The sequence below is a fragment of the Delphinus delphis genome, chromosome 14 (assembly GCF_949987515.2).
Source record: "Delphinus delphis chromosome 14, mDelDel1.2, whole genome shotgun sequence".
Classification (NCBI taxonomy): domain Eukaryota; kingdom Metazoa; phylum Chordata; class Mammalia; order Artiodactyla; family Delphinidae; genus Delphinus; species Delphinus delphis.
In genome coordinates, this window is record NC_082696.1 from 14,143,020 (window position 1) to 14,159,183 (window position 16,164).

Consider the following 16,164-nt stretch of genomic DNA (forward strand, 5'->3'; position numbering starts at 1 on the left):
CGTGGCTTCTCCTGACTCTGCCATGAGCCACCGGGGGACCCTGGCCAGTGCAATTAACACACACTTATCGGGGATCATGGAAGACTTTGTTCATTGGAGGGAACAAAAAGGCGAACAAGATCTGGTTCCTGCCTGCGTGAAGTTCATGAGCTGAAAGGGAAGATAAGACATACAGTCATAACTTACAGGTGGCAGAAGGAGAATAAGAGAAGCAGAAACCAAACCCCATGAGAACATAGACAAAGAAAAGGCTACTTTCTGGCTAAAGAGGAGAGAGTTTGGAGGAAGGTTTTCTGGAAGAGTAACATCTGGAATGGCTTTAAAGAAGGTCCCAAGATTCTGACAATGAATCCTAAAGGTACAGGGCCTTTCAGAAGCAGTGGAAAAAAACCTTGAAGAGTGAAGTCAAGTTCGTGGCTCTCGGGCTGCAGTCAGGGCCCAGGTGTTTGTTAGCCTGGAAAAGAGCCCACCAGGCTCACTTAATCCCCAGAACTCCGTTTTGGACTCAAAGCCACTGGCCTTCCTCATTACATCATCTGACCCGCTCTGCTGATGTCTGTGTCTGTGACACTTGCAACAGGGATTCATAATTATCAAGGTAAGAAGTCTAGACAGAACTTTCTAAAGAAGGCAGAGAGCCAATGGAAGCTGAATCAGGAAGCATCAGGATCGCAGCTGTGCCTTAGAAGGAAGCCTCTGGCAGCCCTGTGGGAAGAGACTGAAGGAAAGAGGACCGGTGGCCGAGAAAGACAGCGCTGGAGAGGCAAGCCTGTGGGGAGGGCTGACTTGGACCTGTGCTGGGGGAGGAATGGCGACAAAGGGGAGGTGTGGATTTCAGAAACAGGGCAGGAAGGATTTGACAGTTAACTGGATAATCTGGTGGGGGAAGTGGAATCCATGGTTAACTTGAACTTGACAGCTTCAGTGTCTAGTTGAATGCCACTAATAGAAAAAAAGAAAAGGAACAAACGTGGTGAGGAAGATAATGTATTCAATCCTGTGAGTCTGAAGAGCTTATAGGGTTTTGAAACGGGAAAATCTAGAGTAGTGGTTCTCAACCAGGGACAGTTCTGTGCCTCCCTTCCCCCCGCCCCCCCCCCCCCCACAGGGGACATTTAGAAATGTCTGGAGACATTTGGGGTTGTCATCTCTGGGGAAAGGGATGCTGCTACAAGAGCATCTAGTAGGTTAAGTCCAGGAATGCTGCTAAACATCCTAAAATACACAGGACAGTCCCCCCACAAGAAAGAATAATCCAACCAAAAATGTCAATAGTGCAGAAGTTGAGAAATCCTGGTCTAGAGGTAGTAGGAACTTCCTATCTGGAATTTTAGAAGGTAGGAATGGAGAGAAATGAGAACTCTTAGTCACTGACACTGCAGTGAGAAACATGGGAGAATATTAAGCACACTGACAGTGTGTGGAAGAGAAAGGCAGGTGGCTGATAAGATCCTACACAATATCACCTTGCTGGCAAGATGAGTTTCATCGGGGTGAGGTGATGTCACAAACACTTTCATATCTAAAATACAATGACTGATGATTGCTCTCAGGAAGTGTGTACCTAAGAAGGTAAACATGGATGAGGAAGTAAATCAAGGGACACATCAATTCAGTCAGGAATGTCCCCAATATCCTAAACCCTGAAGACACCTTCCAGTCTACCCTGAAGACACCTTCCAGTCTACACCTTCCAATATCCTAAACCCTGAAGACACCTTCTGGAGAAACACTGTATGTGGTCTATGATTTTCATCTGCAAATTTATTATAACTTGGTCATGGAACGACATGACTGTAACAGAAAAAACTGAAAAGCAGCAGAAGAAAAAGGAGGAGGAGAAAGAAAAGGAGGAAGAGGAGATAGGCCAAAAAAAAAAAAAGAAGGAAAGAGGAAAGCGAAGGAAAACAGGAAAAAAGAGGTGGAAGGGAAAAATGACAAGAGAAACAAGGGAAGGGAAGGGAAGGGAAAGGAAGGAAAAGAAGTGAAGAAGCACTGTAGAGACATCCTCTAAAAGGCAGGCTAAATACCGTGCGAGGGCAGTTCTACGGAACCAGACAGTGGCCGCTCTCGATCAGTCCACAGAACTGTGATACGGGACTATATTCCATGGAAAGAAAGAGCTGCTTCTTGAACAGCATCATCACTGTTGATGACGCTATAATAACACAAAATGATGAAAGAGTAACCAATACGTACACAATTCTCCAGTATTTAAATAAATAAATGTTGCCAGAACTCTGTTCCAGGCGGCTTGGCAGGTGTAGGAAAGGAAGCCAGAGCAGGACAGGAGATGAGGGGGCAGCGTGGTGCTCCAAAAGGAAGGAAAGCCCAAAGGTGCATCGCGTGCAACCTGGCAGCCTTGGACTGATGAGCAGAGGCAAAAAAAGTCTGCAAGGAACAACTAGAAGATGGATCTTTCCCATTCAAATGATTATGTCGTCCATAAAGACAAGGTACATCTGGTAACCAAAGGTCACAGTAGCAGACCAGAGAAGGCATTGCTGATGAGGAAGGAGTGTGAAGGACGTGTGCAGAGGGCAGGAGCCAACATGAGTGTGCCAGAGACAGACAGATCTTGAATTCCAATCCTGGCTCCACCATCGGCTAGCTCAGTGCTCTTTGCAAGTAGCAGAATGTCTCTGAAACTTAGCATCCTTTCTGGTAAAACGTGAATGATAAGGCTTCCCAGGAGTGCTGTGATGATTAAATGAGATCGTGTATGTAAAGTATTCAGCACAGCAGCTGGGGCTGGGTAGGGACTCTGTTAGTGGTAGCTGCTGTTAACTAATGTCTACATTCGATTACTCTAAGCAATGACTGAATAAGAAAGAACAGGACCCACATTACAAGTCAACCCAAATAGAATACATGAAATAAGGTGGCACATTTGAAAACTGAAATCTTCATTTTCTAAAATAAGCAAGTTAACTTGTATGAATTCATAAAACTGGAAGTGGCCTTCAGAACTCTGTTCAAATTTCTTCATTTACTGATGGCAAAATTGGAAAAGGAAATGAAAAGACTATTGTGGCTTGGATGTACATGAGCCAAAAAAAGATTTAATTAAAGGAAAGTTACTCATCATTCTTTTATATAACACAAGATGAAGGTGAAGTTAGAAAATTACAGTTCACAATTTTGTAAATACACACAAATACATATGTGTATAGATACTGATACATACATATGTGTATATATATTGATACATGCATATATGTATATATAAATATACACACACATATACAATATACATGTATATTTTAGAAATGAGAGAGCTAATCTGGGGAGACATCAGGCAGACAGTTATCCTTAGCCTTCCGTGAACTCGACTACCCTACATCACCCGAATCCACCCATTTGTAAATATATCTGATAAAGTTCTTGGAAGCTTCGTGCAATGCTGAATAAAGGAGTTTCAGGATCAAACTGGTGATTATCAAGAACGTGCTTCCCCCAAACTACAGCCAGGTCACTCACCTGTCCAGGAGCAAGTTAGGAGCAAACAGGAGCTTCCCTGGGTGCTCCATGGAGCGCCAGACAAGACCAATCATGAGAATCTCTAGCCAGGCACATTCCAGAAGGTGGACCTGATCATGGAGGGTCAAATCCACAAATCCTGAAACAAGACAAGAAAACCCTGCTGACTCAGATGAAAAGTAATGCAACCAGGGATTTGAAGTGGTAGGGTCTATTTTTTATTAGATGGGAAAACATAAATTAGAAGCACACAGTAGGAAAGTCAAGTAACTATTTTTTAAACCTAGCATATCAATGAACTTTACTGTGGCATTTTTTTAATGTCTTAGTGTCATATCTACAGAAATATACTAACTTAAGCAACCCACTTAGTTTTCTGTAACGTTCTGAACTTAGTGTTAAAATGTGTATGCTTTTTACTTAGACATTTCTAATAGCCCTATGTGATCATTACATTTCATTTCTGTTTCAGCTGAAGATATTTAGGTGCAGGAAATTTAAATTACTTGCCCTAAACCAAATAGGAATTGGAGCACAGGCAGGACCAAAGTCACTAAATTTCTACCTCTTTGCTTCATCACTAAGCCATGCTCTTTTTTTCACACCATGGAAAAGAAAGACTAATACAGTAGAATGTGTAAATAAATCACTCGGGAGAGAATGAGTCAGATGAATAAAAGTGACATTATGGTTACTTCTGGTAATAAACACTAAAAAGTGCCCTTGTTTTCCAACGGCGTATTGGGAGAGTAAAGCTTTCTCCAATCATCACTGACAATATGGTGGATGCCTAATAGTAATAATAATAGTGAGAAGAAGGAGGGGGAGAAGGGGAAGAAGGGGAAAGAAGAGGAAGATCAATTGATTGAGCCTTTACTATGGGTTAGAAGCGATGCTAAGTACTTCCCATACCAATTTTTAAAGTATTTATTAACACAATAATTCTCAGAGGTAGGAACTCACGGGGATATCATTTTACAGATAAGGAAACAGATGTTCAGAGAGCTTATATACTAGTTAAGGTCAGAGATGGAAATATAATCTCCAGAACCTATGTCCTTGACCACAAGTGACAGTACTTCTTATGTGCTGCAATTGATTGTAGACTTTGGATCAAGTGACTAAATAAATCTAACCACACAAATTAAGACATGCCAGAGTGACAAGGGCATTGCATAAACAAGATGTCCATAAAGTTTGCTCCTTTCCAAATCGGTTCCCTGTTCTTTTGTCCTGAGGTACCCCCATCACATTTCCTTCCTCTCTCTCTCTGCCCTCAACCCTTTGTTCTCTCTTATCCATGAGATGGGTCTAGGAATCCCATTTTCTTTGTCCTCTTCTTTAATTTTTTCTCACTAATATTATACTTTTATTAGTTATCTATACTTGTATTTACTAAAAAGCCAAAATGTAAGTTTATTTTCCTTAAGCAGTAGTAGCGATGGTTTGCCTACTGAATGTTTCTTCTTGGGGGTGTTGATTAAAGAATCAGCATGAAACAATTAGCTCATCATTTCTTATATACTTAAGTGCCATCTTTCATATGATCCTTACCACCAAGTAGATGATATCCACATAGAGAAACCCAAGGTGGAGAAAGACCTCAGAGTGTAAGCCCCCGCTAGCCACCATCCCATAACCAAGCCTCATTAACCCTATCTTTGAAGTAACCATAAAATTCTTTTTCTCCTTTCTATATTTCCACCATTACTGCATTTATTTAATTCTCCAAGAGTCTCTCATCTTTTTGCCTTCTTTAACTCAGCGTAATTATTTTAAGACTTACCTATGTTGTTACATGTATAAATAGTTGATTCTTTTCATTGCTGAGTGGTATTCCACTCAGCAATAAAGAACAGTTGATTCTTTTTATTGGATATAGCCAATAAATAAATACAATTTATCCTTTCATTGGATATTTGATTAACTTCAGGCTATTACAAATAAAATTGCCATGAGCAATCTATGTACAATTTTTTGTATGGACATATGCTTTCATTTCTCCTGGGTAAATATTTAAGTGTACTATGGCTGGATTATAAGGTAGGTAGATAGTAGGTATATGTTTAACTTTTTAAGAAACTGCTAAACTGTCTTCAAAAGTGATTGTTCCATTTTACAACCCCGACAGCAATGGATGAGAGTACCAGTCTCGCCACATCTTCAGCCAATACTTAGTATGGTCAGTCTTTTTCATGTTAGACATTCTAGTAGATGTACAGAGGTATCACACTGGCACTGTGATTTTAATTTGCATTTCCCTAATGACTAATGATACTGAGCATCTTTTCATGTGCTTCTAACAGATCATTATCTTACACTATATTCACATTAATTATGCATGTGTCTGTAAATCCTTCTAGACTATGTACTCATTAGAAGCACAAAATGCATAATTCTATCAAATTCTGCTTTTTTCACATCTAAATTTATTGCACCTTCTGCTACACCATTCAGCCATGCCAAGGCCAATTAACAGTGTAGCATTTATCAGAGCAAGTGTCTTCCCACTGGAAAGGGTGGGTTTCAGTCACACAAAGCGGGACTTGCAACTGGAGAGATAATGGGCAGTTCTGTTCATAAGAAAAACTAAGGGATTAAAAAACAGTGACTGGGTTTCAGGACTCCTGGGAAGAAAAAGGAACAGATATCCCTACACCTTGGAACTGTTTACCTATAGCATGCTTTGGGTCAAAATGGACTAGCCTTGATCTGGAAGAAGCACTGCCGAAGGCAGCAAGAAAGGCTTCTCTTTCTCAGTAGTCAACGTCTAATGGGATAGACCATCTCCAGTGAGCAGTGTTTATAAGGAAAACTCACAGGGAAGTTTTAATTCTTTAAGATTTCATCCCAATTTTTCAGATAAAGTCTCATAATAGCAATATAAACCTACCCTATAAATCAAACTCACTTTCAGAAATGTTAACATTTGAGAGGTATTTTCTCTCTTCTCATGACATTCCCTGTTTGATGTGGAAAAAAAATGTAATCCTGTGATAATGTCACCCATAATGAAACCTACACAATGTAATTCAATACCCTCCATAAGCCCCAAACAATCACGCAGGATGACATCTAGAGGGTATCTCGAGAGAGAACTGCAGCCATGTAACCAATCAATTTTGGAAAACCAAAGGAGCATTTTCTGGTAGCAACCTTACATATTAAACTGAATCATACTTTTTAATTCTCACGTCAAAACTTCAGTGCTATTTAAGTCGGGCAGTTTTAGTGGTTTTTGGGGAGTCTCAGAAGCTCACCATAACCATTTGTACCACAGAGGTCTGGTGATTATGAAATCTGTCTGAAGTATGTCTGTTAGTGACAGTTTTCAGTCTGAATCCAGCAGAATTGCTGGGTGCTTCTGTTGAAATGATGTAGATCTCTCAAAAAGAAATAGTCTCTTTAATTATCTTTCCCAGCTGTGCATATTGCCTGCAGACAAGGGTTATTGTGTCTCTTCCAAAGTGTCCTCTGCAAGTTCCTGGGGCAGGGCTGCAGGGAGTGTGCAAAAACTGTCAATTAACCTTCTCAGTGAACGGGAGGGCTACTGAAGGAAGTCACTGGATGGAGTGTCTCTTCCAATATACCGATCTCAATATTATTTTAACCACACAGGAGCTGCATGCTCTTTTGGTGTAGAATAAATGTCCTTTAATATTCTCAGTTCATATACAGTGAAGAAAAATAATGTAATAAATCCCAAACAAAATTATACTGGGTCAACTATCTATAGACACCGAGTTTCAACCCTTTGGCTTATTTTCCTTCGAAACAGGAAGAATAATCTATTATGCAACTTCAGCTGAATCTATCATAACTTAGAGGCATGCAACAATGCCTTTCTTGAACACTTGAAAGTGTGGCCAGTATGAAGGTGGGAGCTAGCAGCATCTAGGGGATATGAATAGAGGCATCAGTGACAGAACTTCTTACAGGTGACACAGTGAGACATGATTTACCCCCCATCACTTAGGGACTCTCATTTAGTGCCAGTGGCAAGGGGTCTTCAGGGCTGTGGAATCCACACCAGTGGGGTAGAATGCATACCTCAAAAGTAGTAACAGTAGTTTATTGAGACCAAGTGAAATCAGCTGCAAGGAAATCTCACTTTATAAAATAAAATTTTAAGAGAAAGCGAACATGAGCCTTTTTCTCTAGTCTGCACTTACAGGTCTAGTAATAGAGTATCCAGAGATAGGATATACTGGAAACAGACAGAAATGCTTCAAGTCCTGTTCGCCACCTGTTATGTGGGCAGGGATCTGATGAAGTTGAGGAAGGCCTCTTTCAGAGAAAAAGAATCTCTCCATACAGACAAGCAGCTTGTTATTTCCAGTCTCAAGTAAAGATATTTCTGCCTTCTTTCTTCGTTATAAGGTAACTGTTTTGCCTCCAAGATTTTCCACTGCGTTTTGACTGTGAAAGGAGCTCGTGGCATGTCTTCCCCCCTCCCTTGGGCCTCATGAGATCCTAAGCCCTCTTCCCCACTCTGCTAGGGACTGCCATACTAACTGCTTAATTTGCCTTGGCACACAGGAGATACTTAAAGCCTTACCCACTCTTACTGGGTGTGGCAAGACACGGCAAAGTGTGCCGAGAGCCTGAGGCAAAATGACTAATATAATATGAATGCCCCTTAAGTTCTGCTGTTGAGTAAAAGAGAAACCAGAGTGGGTCTTCAGTAGAGGCATGAGAAAAAAAATGAGGGCTACAGTAATTGTATTTCTTATTTCCATGGAACACAATCTGTATGTTATAGATGCAAAACAAAGTAGAATCTCTGTGAAGAAAAAAGCAACTTTTTCCTGGGGAGCAGTTGTCTCAAAACTAGAAGCCAGGTGGTTGGTTCCCTTAGTAAATCCACTGGAAAAATATTAGTTTCCTGACCTTCAAAAAATTAATCATGTTCTCAGTCATATGATGACCCCAATGTTCTCCAAAATGTCAGTTATGTTGCCCATTGCATTCTTTCTGTTTTGCCCTAACTCAGTGAAAGAAGATTTAAATAATTCATCTATTTTCCCCTTGATGCCGAAATAAAATAAGGGTTTTTTTAAAAAAAAAGAAAGAAAGAACATATGGAACATGAGATTGTAGCATAAATCAGCTACAAACTGAATAAAACTTGGGATTTCTGAGAGAAAGCCTATAGAACAGATAATGTCGGAACAACCTAGATCCCAGCTCAAATGCTAAGCAGTCTTCACATCCTCCATTTTGTTGTTGTTTTTTTTCTTTTTAGCCACAAGATAGTAACTTAATGCCATACTACGAACCATGTACCTCATGGTATAGTTGACTATAACCTCCCTCCTCCAAATAAAAATATGGAATCTCCTTTATATGCAGCCTTATTATAGAGACCCATTAGAACTGTGATTCTCATTCTCTAACACTTTGTCTCCGTAACATATAAGCATTGAAAAATTCTTTTCTAAGAAATGAGTTTAATCCATTTAAATAAATAATGTAATATACCACTCTTACCAAATATGTACCACTGTTATAGAATAAAATGGGATGAGACTATCACTTGTTTAGACATACTGAATCACGGTGCAAGAACATGGGCCTCCTACCAAGCCTGCCCCACATCACATCCCTGTGTATTCTGGCTTCCCTCCGCTATAATAAAAGGAAGTGTTCCCAGGCCCCCTCTGGCAAACATCACCTATCCAAAGCCCTTATGCAAACACCGTACTCAATATCCACCTTGCCAATACCAAGCGGACACTTTCCAGAGGCTACAACAGCCTCACCCTCAGGCCTGATTATTAGGTATTTCCAAGTCACTTCCCAAGATGTAACTCTTTGGAAGGTACACACCCTCCCTTCTCCCCCAACAGAATGAGGAGGACAGAAGTAATTAAAAGACAATGAACCAAAAAGACACGTAGACCTGGCTTGAAATTATTCCGTGGCCCACGGTCAGTTACTTAAGGTCTCTGAAAGCTCTTCCCATCTGTAAAATAATCACTTTGGGTTATTGTAAAACTTAAGGAGTTAGCAGATGTCTCAGTTCCAGAGTGGCTACTCAATGAACATTTGTACTCTTCCCTACTTCATCCCAACAGGCTGGAACTTCTGTCCAGTAGAAGGGAGGACCACTTTTGCAACGTACCAAGAGAAATGTTTGGTTTTAAAATATTGGAGATTTAGAACTTCAAACTTAAATAGAGCACTTTGTGTTTGCCCTAAATCATGACGTCATGTTGTGTTTTCTGTTTATTTTTTCTTTTTATTTATATGTAAAAAATAACCTAATAAAAAGGATAAAAGACTTCCTGGACATCAAACAGTTCTTACAAAACAACATTTTCATGATTTAAAAGTGGAGGGAACATGAGCATGTGGGTTATATTTCTCCTAAAATACATATGTGAAAAAATGAAAAAAGAAAGCACGTTTGGGCTTTTATTATACTCAAAGCATTTCAAGATGTTTAGCAAATCCAGAATGCAGCTGTCTTCATGCACCCCTCCCCGACCAGCCCCAATATAAGTGGCCCATGGCTTTCTATTGAACTCAGCAGACCTCCACTGAGGTCCTTTGTTGCTCCTTATTTGCCTTGGGGTAGAGAGAATGAATCTTACCCTGAGGTGACTACATGCATTGGGAAATACAGTGGTATTCTCAAGGCAATGCTAAGCAATAAAAACCAGTGGTAAGTGAAGAACTGAATGTGACAAAGTTGACGGTTTTTAAAATCTGTCACGTTTAGCATAGTTGACAGCCAAATTAATTTGAGTAAAGATCGAAGAATTCAGCCCAGAGGTTTTAAAATAAACAAAGGTACTGCCTTTAAAATTACTGGAGCGTCCTTCAAACACCCCTTACTTAGAAGACCATATGTTGAAAGAATTACAGATGATGAAAGTCATGATATCTATATAGATCCACGAACTTTCCAATCTTGACTCTGCAAACTGACAAGAGTGTCATGTTTTAGCTGACACTGTATGATGAAGACGCTATGACATCATTACTAATCCCTTCAGAACAGTGCAGCAGAGCTTAACACATTTTACTCTGTGACTTATTTTTACGTGTACAGATTCAAAGGTAGAGTTTCTAAGGCACATCCAAAAGAAAAACCAACACCGCTGTCTGCGGTTATTCTCCTTCTTCCCCAGTTTTATCTGAATGAAAGACAAACAACAGAGAGCTTGCTTGGGAGGATCTGAGATATTTCCCAGACATCTCTCTTACAATGCATACATGAGAGATAAACTAAATGCAGAAAATTGTCCTTCCTCTGAAAAGATCTTAGGTATAATGAGTAGATTACTCACTGAGAAAGGATATCCAAAGACAACACTGGCTTCAAGTTTGCTCAATTGTTGCTTGGTGTTTTGTTTTGTTTTTTTGCGGTACACAGGCCTCTCACTGTTGTGGCCTCTCCCGTTGCGGAGCACAGGCTCTGGACGCGCAGGCTCAGCGGCCATGGCTCACGGGCCCAGCTGCTCCGCGGCATGTGGGATCTTCCTGGACCGGGGCACGAACCCGTGTCCCCTGCATCGGCAGGCGGATTCCCAACCACTGCGCCACCAGGAAAGCCCCTGTTGCTTGGTTTTAAACACCCTCCCAGAACTATATTCAAGGAACCACACTCCTTATAATGCTTCTTTGAAAAATTGTTAGACTTTCCCACAAAAATGTATTCAGACTCTACTTCAAAAATTTTCTAGAAGATTTTCCTCGCTTCAGACATCAGCCCACATTTATTGTTTAGTCATCGTACATGTCTCTGGATATGCATCTGTGTGTGTGAACTATTGCGGTTACATTTTACTCAACAACCAGTATTTGACTATGTTTACACATCAATGTATAGGGAAAAAAAAAAAAAAAGAAGAAAGTGTATGGAAATAAATTACCTCTGATCTAGAGAGGTAATTGTAGAACTTCTCTGATTAGAAAGAAAAAATGGAGCACCTCAAGACTTTAAGTTTAGAATTACATATTGTAGCATATGTAAAATAATTTTAATACAAAGAAGGAAGTATTCTTGACTTAAAAGCTGAACTTCATAAAATATTTCCCTTAACCTTTATTTAGTGATTTAGTTTACCACACTCCTTTAAATGGCTAGATACGTATTTTCTTATTTTTCAAAGGTTCGGTATGTCTTAATTCTGATCACAGCATGTGTGAACTTGTGAAATGCTGACTATATCCCTTTAAAAAATTAGGTTCTCAATTTTTGTAGTAGGTGGATGTGAGAAAATGTCACTGCATCTTTGGTAAAGGAGTGGATAAAAGGTATTGAGCTGCATCCCGCATGTAAGCAATCATTTATTTGGCAAATTTCTCTCGAAATGTAGTAACAGGAAAAGGTTTTCCTCTCCTAAAGAATTAATGCGCTCCTTTTCGTTGGAAAATAAGAACACCAGAGTTTCTTACAGACTGCACAAAGCCCTCCCATCAAGAAGCACAGACATTAATACAATGTTCAAAAGCAGTAATAGTTTTCCCTGTTTCCTGGGAAAATTATTGCCTGAGTCCTGCTTTTTCTGATCTTTTTTTTTTTTTTTTTTTGCGGTACGCAGGCCTCTCACTGTTGTGGTCTCTCCCGTTGCGGAGCACAGGCTCCGGACGCGCAGGCTCAGCGGCCATGGCCCACGGGCCCAGACGCTCCGCGGCATGTGGGATCTTCCCGGACCGGGGCACGAACCCGTGTTCCCTGCATCGGCAGGCGGACTCTCAACCACTGTGCCAGCAGGGAAGCCCTGATCTCACTTTTGCCTGTACTGTTGAATTACTAGGCACCTTGAATCAGACTTTGCAAAGTAGATAGAGGAATAAATCATTAAAATATGTATACTTGTTTTCACACACACATAATTATCCTTTTTTTCCCCTCCTTTTAGCAATAAGTAAGGTATGTGATGACAGATAAAGTCAGGAGAAAAGAACTAATCTCACAACTACATCTGACTCTAGAAAGAAAAATAGGTCAGGACTTTCAGGTATGAAGATCATACTTGGGGATCAAAAAAAATGTCCCTCAGAGAAAACAAAGCAGATGGCAACTCTACCTTGTTACCAAGCCCATCTGTATTACACTCGGGGCCTTGGTTCATGAAGAGATGGTTGTCATGACAATAAGCATTTGAGAAGAGTTCTGGAGAAGCTGATGGATTTGAGAGTGTCTCCTAGCTTCCCAATTTTCCAAACACACACAAAAATCCCATCCCCCCACCCCATCCTCCAAATAAACAATTCTATTACTTCTTGTGTTGGCTACAATTATCCTATATTGATGTTATAAAATTTTGCACTCTCATGTCAAAATCCTCCTTGGAGGTACAGAACAGCTCTTTACGCTGATACAGCACAGCTTGAAAGTAAACTGGTCTTTTATTTTTATTCAGCAAAGCAACTGTAGTAACTACAGCTTAATTTTTTTCCTTCCAAGCTCAGAAAGAAATCAATTTCAGCTTAAATGAGAAAGGGGAAAAAAGTAAAAGAAATTATTTTCCAGTTTCTGAGAGTAGATGGCAAACTAAAGAAGGAAAAAAATTAATAAACTATAAAGTGCTTAAGACTGTCCTTTGACATGCTTGTCAAATGGACAGGAAGGCCAGCACTGCGGAGCGATTCTGAGATCTCTGATAAGGAGCACGGGCTGGCTGCGTTTAAAAGTCAACAAGCACTTGTACCTTGGAACGTACATTTTTTCCTGTGTACCTCATAGCAGACCTACAGAAGCATTTCAAATACTATTGTCATCAGTCTGAGTTTTCTGGGTACCTGCGTGCTCCCCGTAAACACTACAAATGTCATCAACACAAAGATTGAAGGAGAAGCGGACAATCTCCTTTTAGAGCAAGTTCCCCAAACAACTGAAAAATGATGATTTCTTCCTACCCCCACCCAGCTAAAGTCCCTTAATGAAACCAAAATTGATGACTATCTTATAATTTTAGAGAGTGTTTCCACACACACACACACACACACACACACACACACACACACACACTTGATTTAAAAGCTAGAGGAACACCTGTTGTTGCCAATTACCCAAGGACATCTCGTTCTAGAATGAATTAGGAGCAAAAAAAAGAGGCTTATTCTCCCTTTCCTATAGTTAAATTCAGAAGGTTAAAATGGGAGTTTTGCAAGCCAAAATCATCAAGAAGTAACAGAAATGCTGAGTAAAAAGTCACATAACAACACCTCTCCTGAGAAACCAGAGGACAAGATACAGGGCCCCACACCAAGAAGAGGCAGGGCCACAAGTCTGGGGCGGTGGAGGCCTGCGGGTCTCACAAGCACATGGGGATTTATTTTGAAAAGTTTGCTTCCTCTGTTCCAGGCATCCCATAGTGCCCCACTTCCCACATTCTTTCCATTATCCTACACAAATTTCAGCCCCAGAGAGGACAAGCAACAAAAGGATGGAGAAAGAAATATTTCAGCCTCTTCCACCCCAGATCTGAAGTCAATGAACACTGACCTTATATACACCATTGCTGAGAGGCCATAAGGAGATTAGAAAGCCAGAGACTATATTTCTTTCATCCATGGTGGATCCTTTTATAAGCATAGCAGTTCCTGCCAGGCCATTAAATAGCCACTCTAAAAATAAAGTGGGTAGCTAAGCAAACCTCAAAGAGAGATTCTCTAAGTACCAATTACCTTCAAAGCAAGAACTATTCCATTTGTTCGCTAACTCAACACGGCCCGTGGCTTGGTATTGGGTCCCATCAGTAATGCTGACTACCTAAGGTTTACAACAGGAGTTACAATGATATTTCCTCATAAAAGTAGAGAGTAGCTGTATTAGTTTCGTAGGGCTGCCATAACAAAGTACCACAAAGTGGGTGGCTTAGAAAAACAGGAAACAACAGTTCTGGAAGCTAGAAGTCTGAACTCAAAGTTTCAGCAGGGCCACGCTCTCTCTGAAGACTCTAGGATAGAGTCTGTTCCATGCCTTTCTCTTAGCTTCTGGGGTCGCTGGCAATCCTTAGCATTCCTTGGCTTGTAGATAGATGCATCATTCCAATCTCTCCTCCATAATCACATGGTTTTCTCTGTGTGTCTCTGTGTCTCTTCTCTTTTTGTAAGGACAGCAGTCATATGAGATTAGGGTCCACACTAATCAAGTACGACCTCATCTTCTTCTTCTTCTTTCCTTATTTTTTTTTTGGCTGTGTCGGGTCTTAGTTGCAGCACACGGGATCTTTGTTGAGGTATGCGGGATCTTTTCATTACCCCACGTGTTCTGCTCAGGCTTCTCTCTAGTTGTGGTGTGCAGGTTTTCTCTCTCTAGTTGTGGTGCGCAGGCTCCAGGGTGTGTGGGCTCTGTAGTTTGCTGCACGCAGGCTCTAGTTGAGGCACACGAGCTCAGTAGTTGTGGCACGCAGGCTTAGTTGCCCCACGGCATGTGGGATCTTAGTTCCCCGACCAGGGATCGAACTCGCATCCCATGCGCTGGAAGCCAGGTTCTTTACCACTGGACCACCAGGGAAGTCCCAAGTACGACCTCATCCTAACTTGATTGTATCTGCAAAGACTAGTTCCAAATAAGGTCATACTCACAGGTGCTGGGGGTTAGGACTTCAACATATCTTTTGGGGGTGTGCAATTCAATCCATAACAGTAAGAAACTGTAAACATTTTACCGCTGACATGTCATGTTCAATATTCACCAAATATTTCTTGAGTATCTCCAATATATATATAAACCTGGCATGAGGCTGGGTACTATCGGTACAGAGATGGGACAATGTTCTCATTCTCAAAAAGCTCCTAGTCTATAGGGGAAGCAGAGAAAATGGACATATGATAACAATGACAGGTGTTAAGTGCCAAAATATAGAAAAATATCTGTGGAGCAGACACCTTAATCTCTGAGGCTGGAGCAAAGGTTATTCCTTGGGCTACTGCATACGCCTTCCCTTCTTCCCAGAACACTCTTCCAAGGACTTCAGTGCTCACAGCATCAAGATCAAGTTCTCATTCCTAGGGTAGCTCTTAACTGTGTGAATGCCTATGTGCTCATTAGCATCACTCACCAGAAAGGAAACAGACTGAGCACAGGGACTATGTCTTGATGACATTATGCCTACAGTACTTAATGCAGTGCCTGGCTGAGAAAAGACCCTTAATAAACACTTCTCTTAATGAATGAGATGATGAGTGTAAGTGAATTATCTTCTTGTAGTAGGTGCAGCAATTTGAAGGACTTCTTATAAGAAGGTATCCAGTTTCTCTGGGAAGAAGGAGGAGAGCTCCTTTCTTGGGAAGGAGAAGGAGGTGATAGGTAGGGAGTTAAGAGTAGCAAAGGAGGGGACTGAAATTGTCACTGTGGGAATAGAAAGAAAGCGAGAGTGAGAGGAAGAGAGACAGAGAGAAAGGGAGAGAGAACACGCTAAAGAGGCAACAAGAATATTTGGAAAACTTAGCTGTTAGACCCTCCAATCTCTAAAAATTATTCTAAATGTGGTCATAGATTAAAATAGGAATATATCTTTCCCTTTAACTGGGATATTGTCCTTTTGAGTATAGTGTTGCTTAAGTCTTAAAAATTCAGTAAAATCTATGCATAAACCCAACTTTTTAAGGAGCAAGATGTGAAATTTAAATACCCAACCTTCCCATTAAAAAAAAAATCAACAATACTCACAAATACAGTATTCTTTGGAGTACTTAAAAGCATAAATTAGTTACAGAAAA

The 16,164-nt window shown here is 40.6% G+C and overlaps 1 protein-coding gene across 5 annotated transcripts in view; it reads right to left on the reverse strand.

Annotated features, from left to right (window-relative positions):
* Positions 1 to 16,164, reverse strand: part of ESR1 (estrogen receptor 1) — a 250,569-nt gene that overhangs the window by 75,411 nt on the left and 158,994 nt on the right. For all 5 annotated transcript variants that reach the window (XM_060029773.1, XM_060029771.1, XM_060029774.1 and 2 more), the window contains one exon: positions 3,481 to 3,619. In XM_060029773.1, coding sequence (XP_059885756.1) covers positions 3,481 to 3,619 — 139 coding nt within the window. The remainder of the gene's footprint in view (positions 1 to 3,480; positions 3,620 to 16,164) is intronic.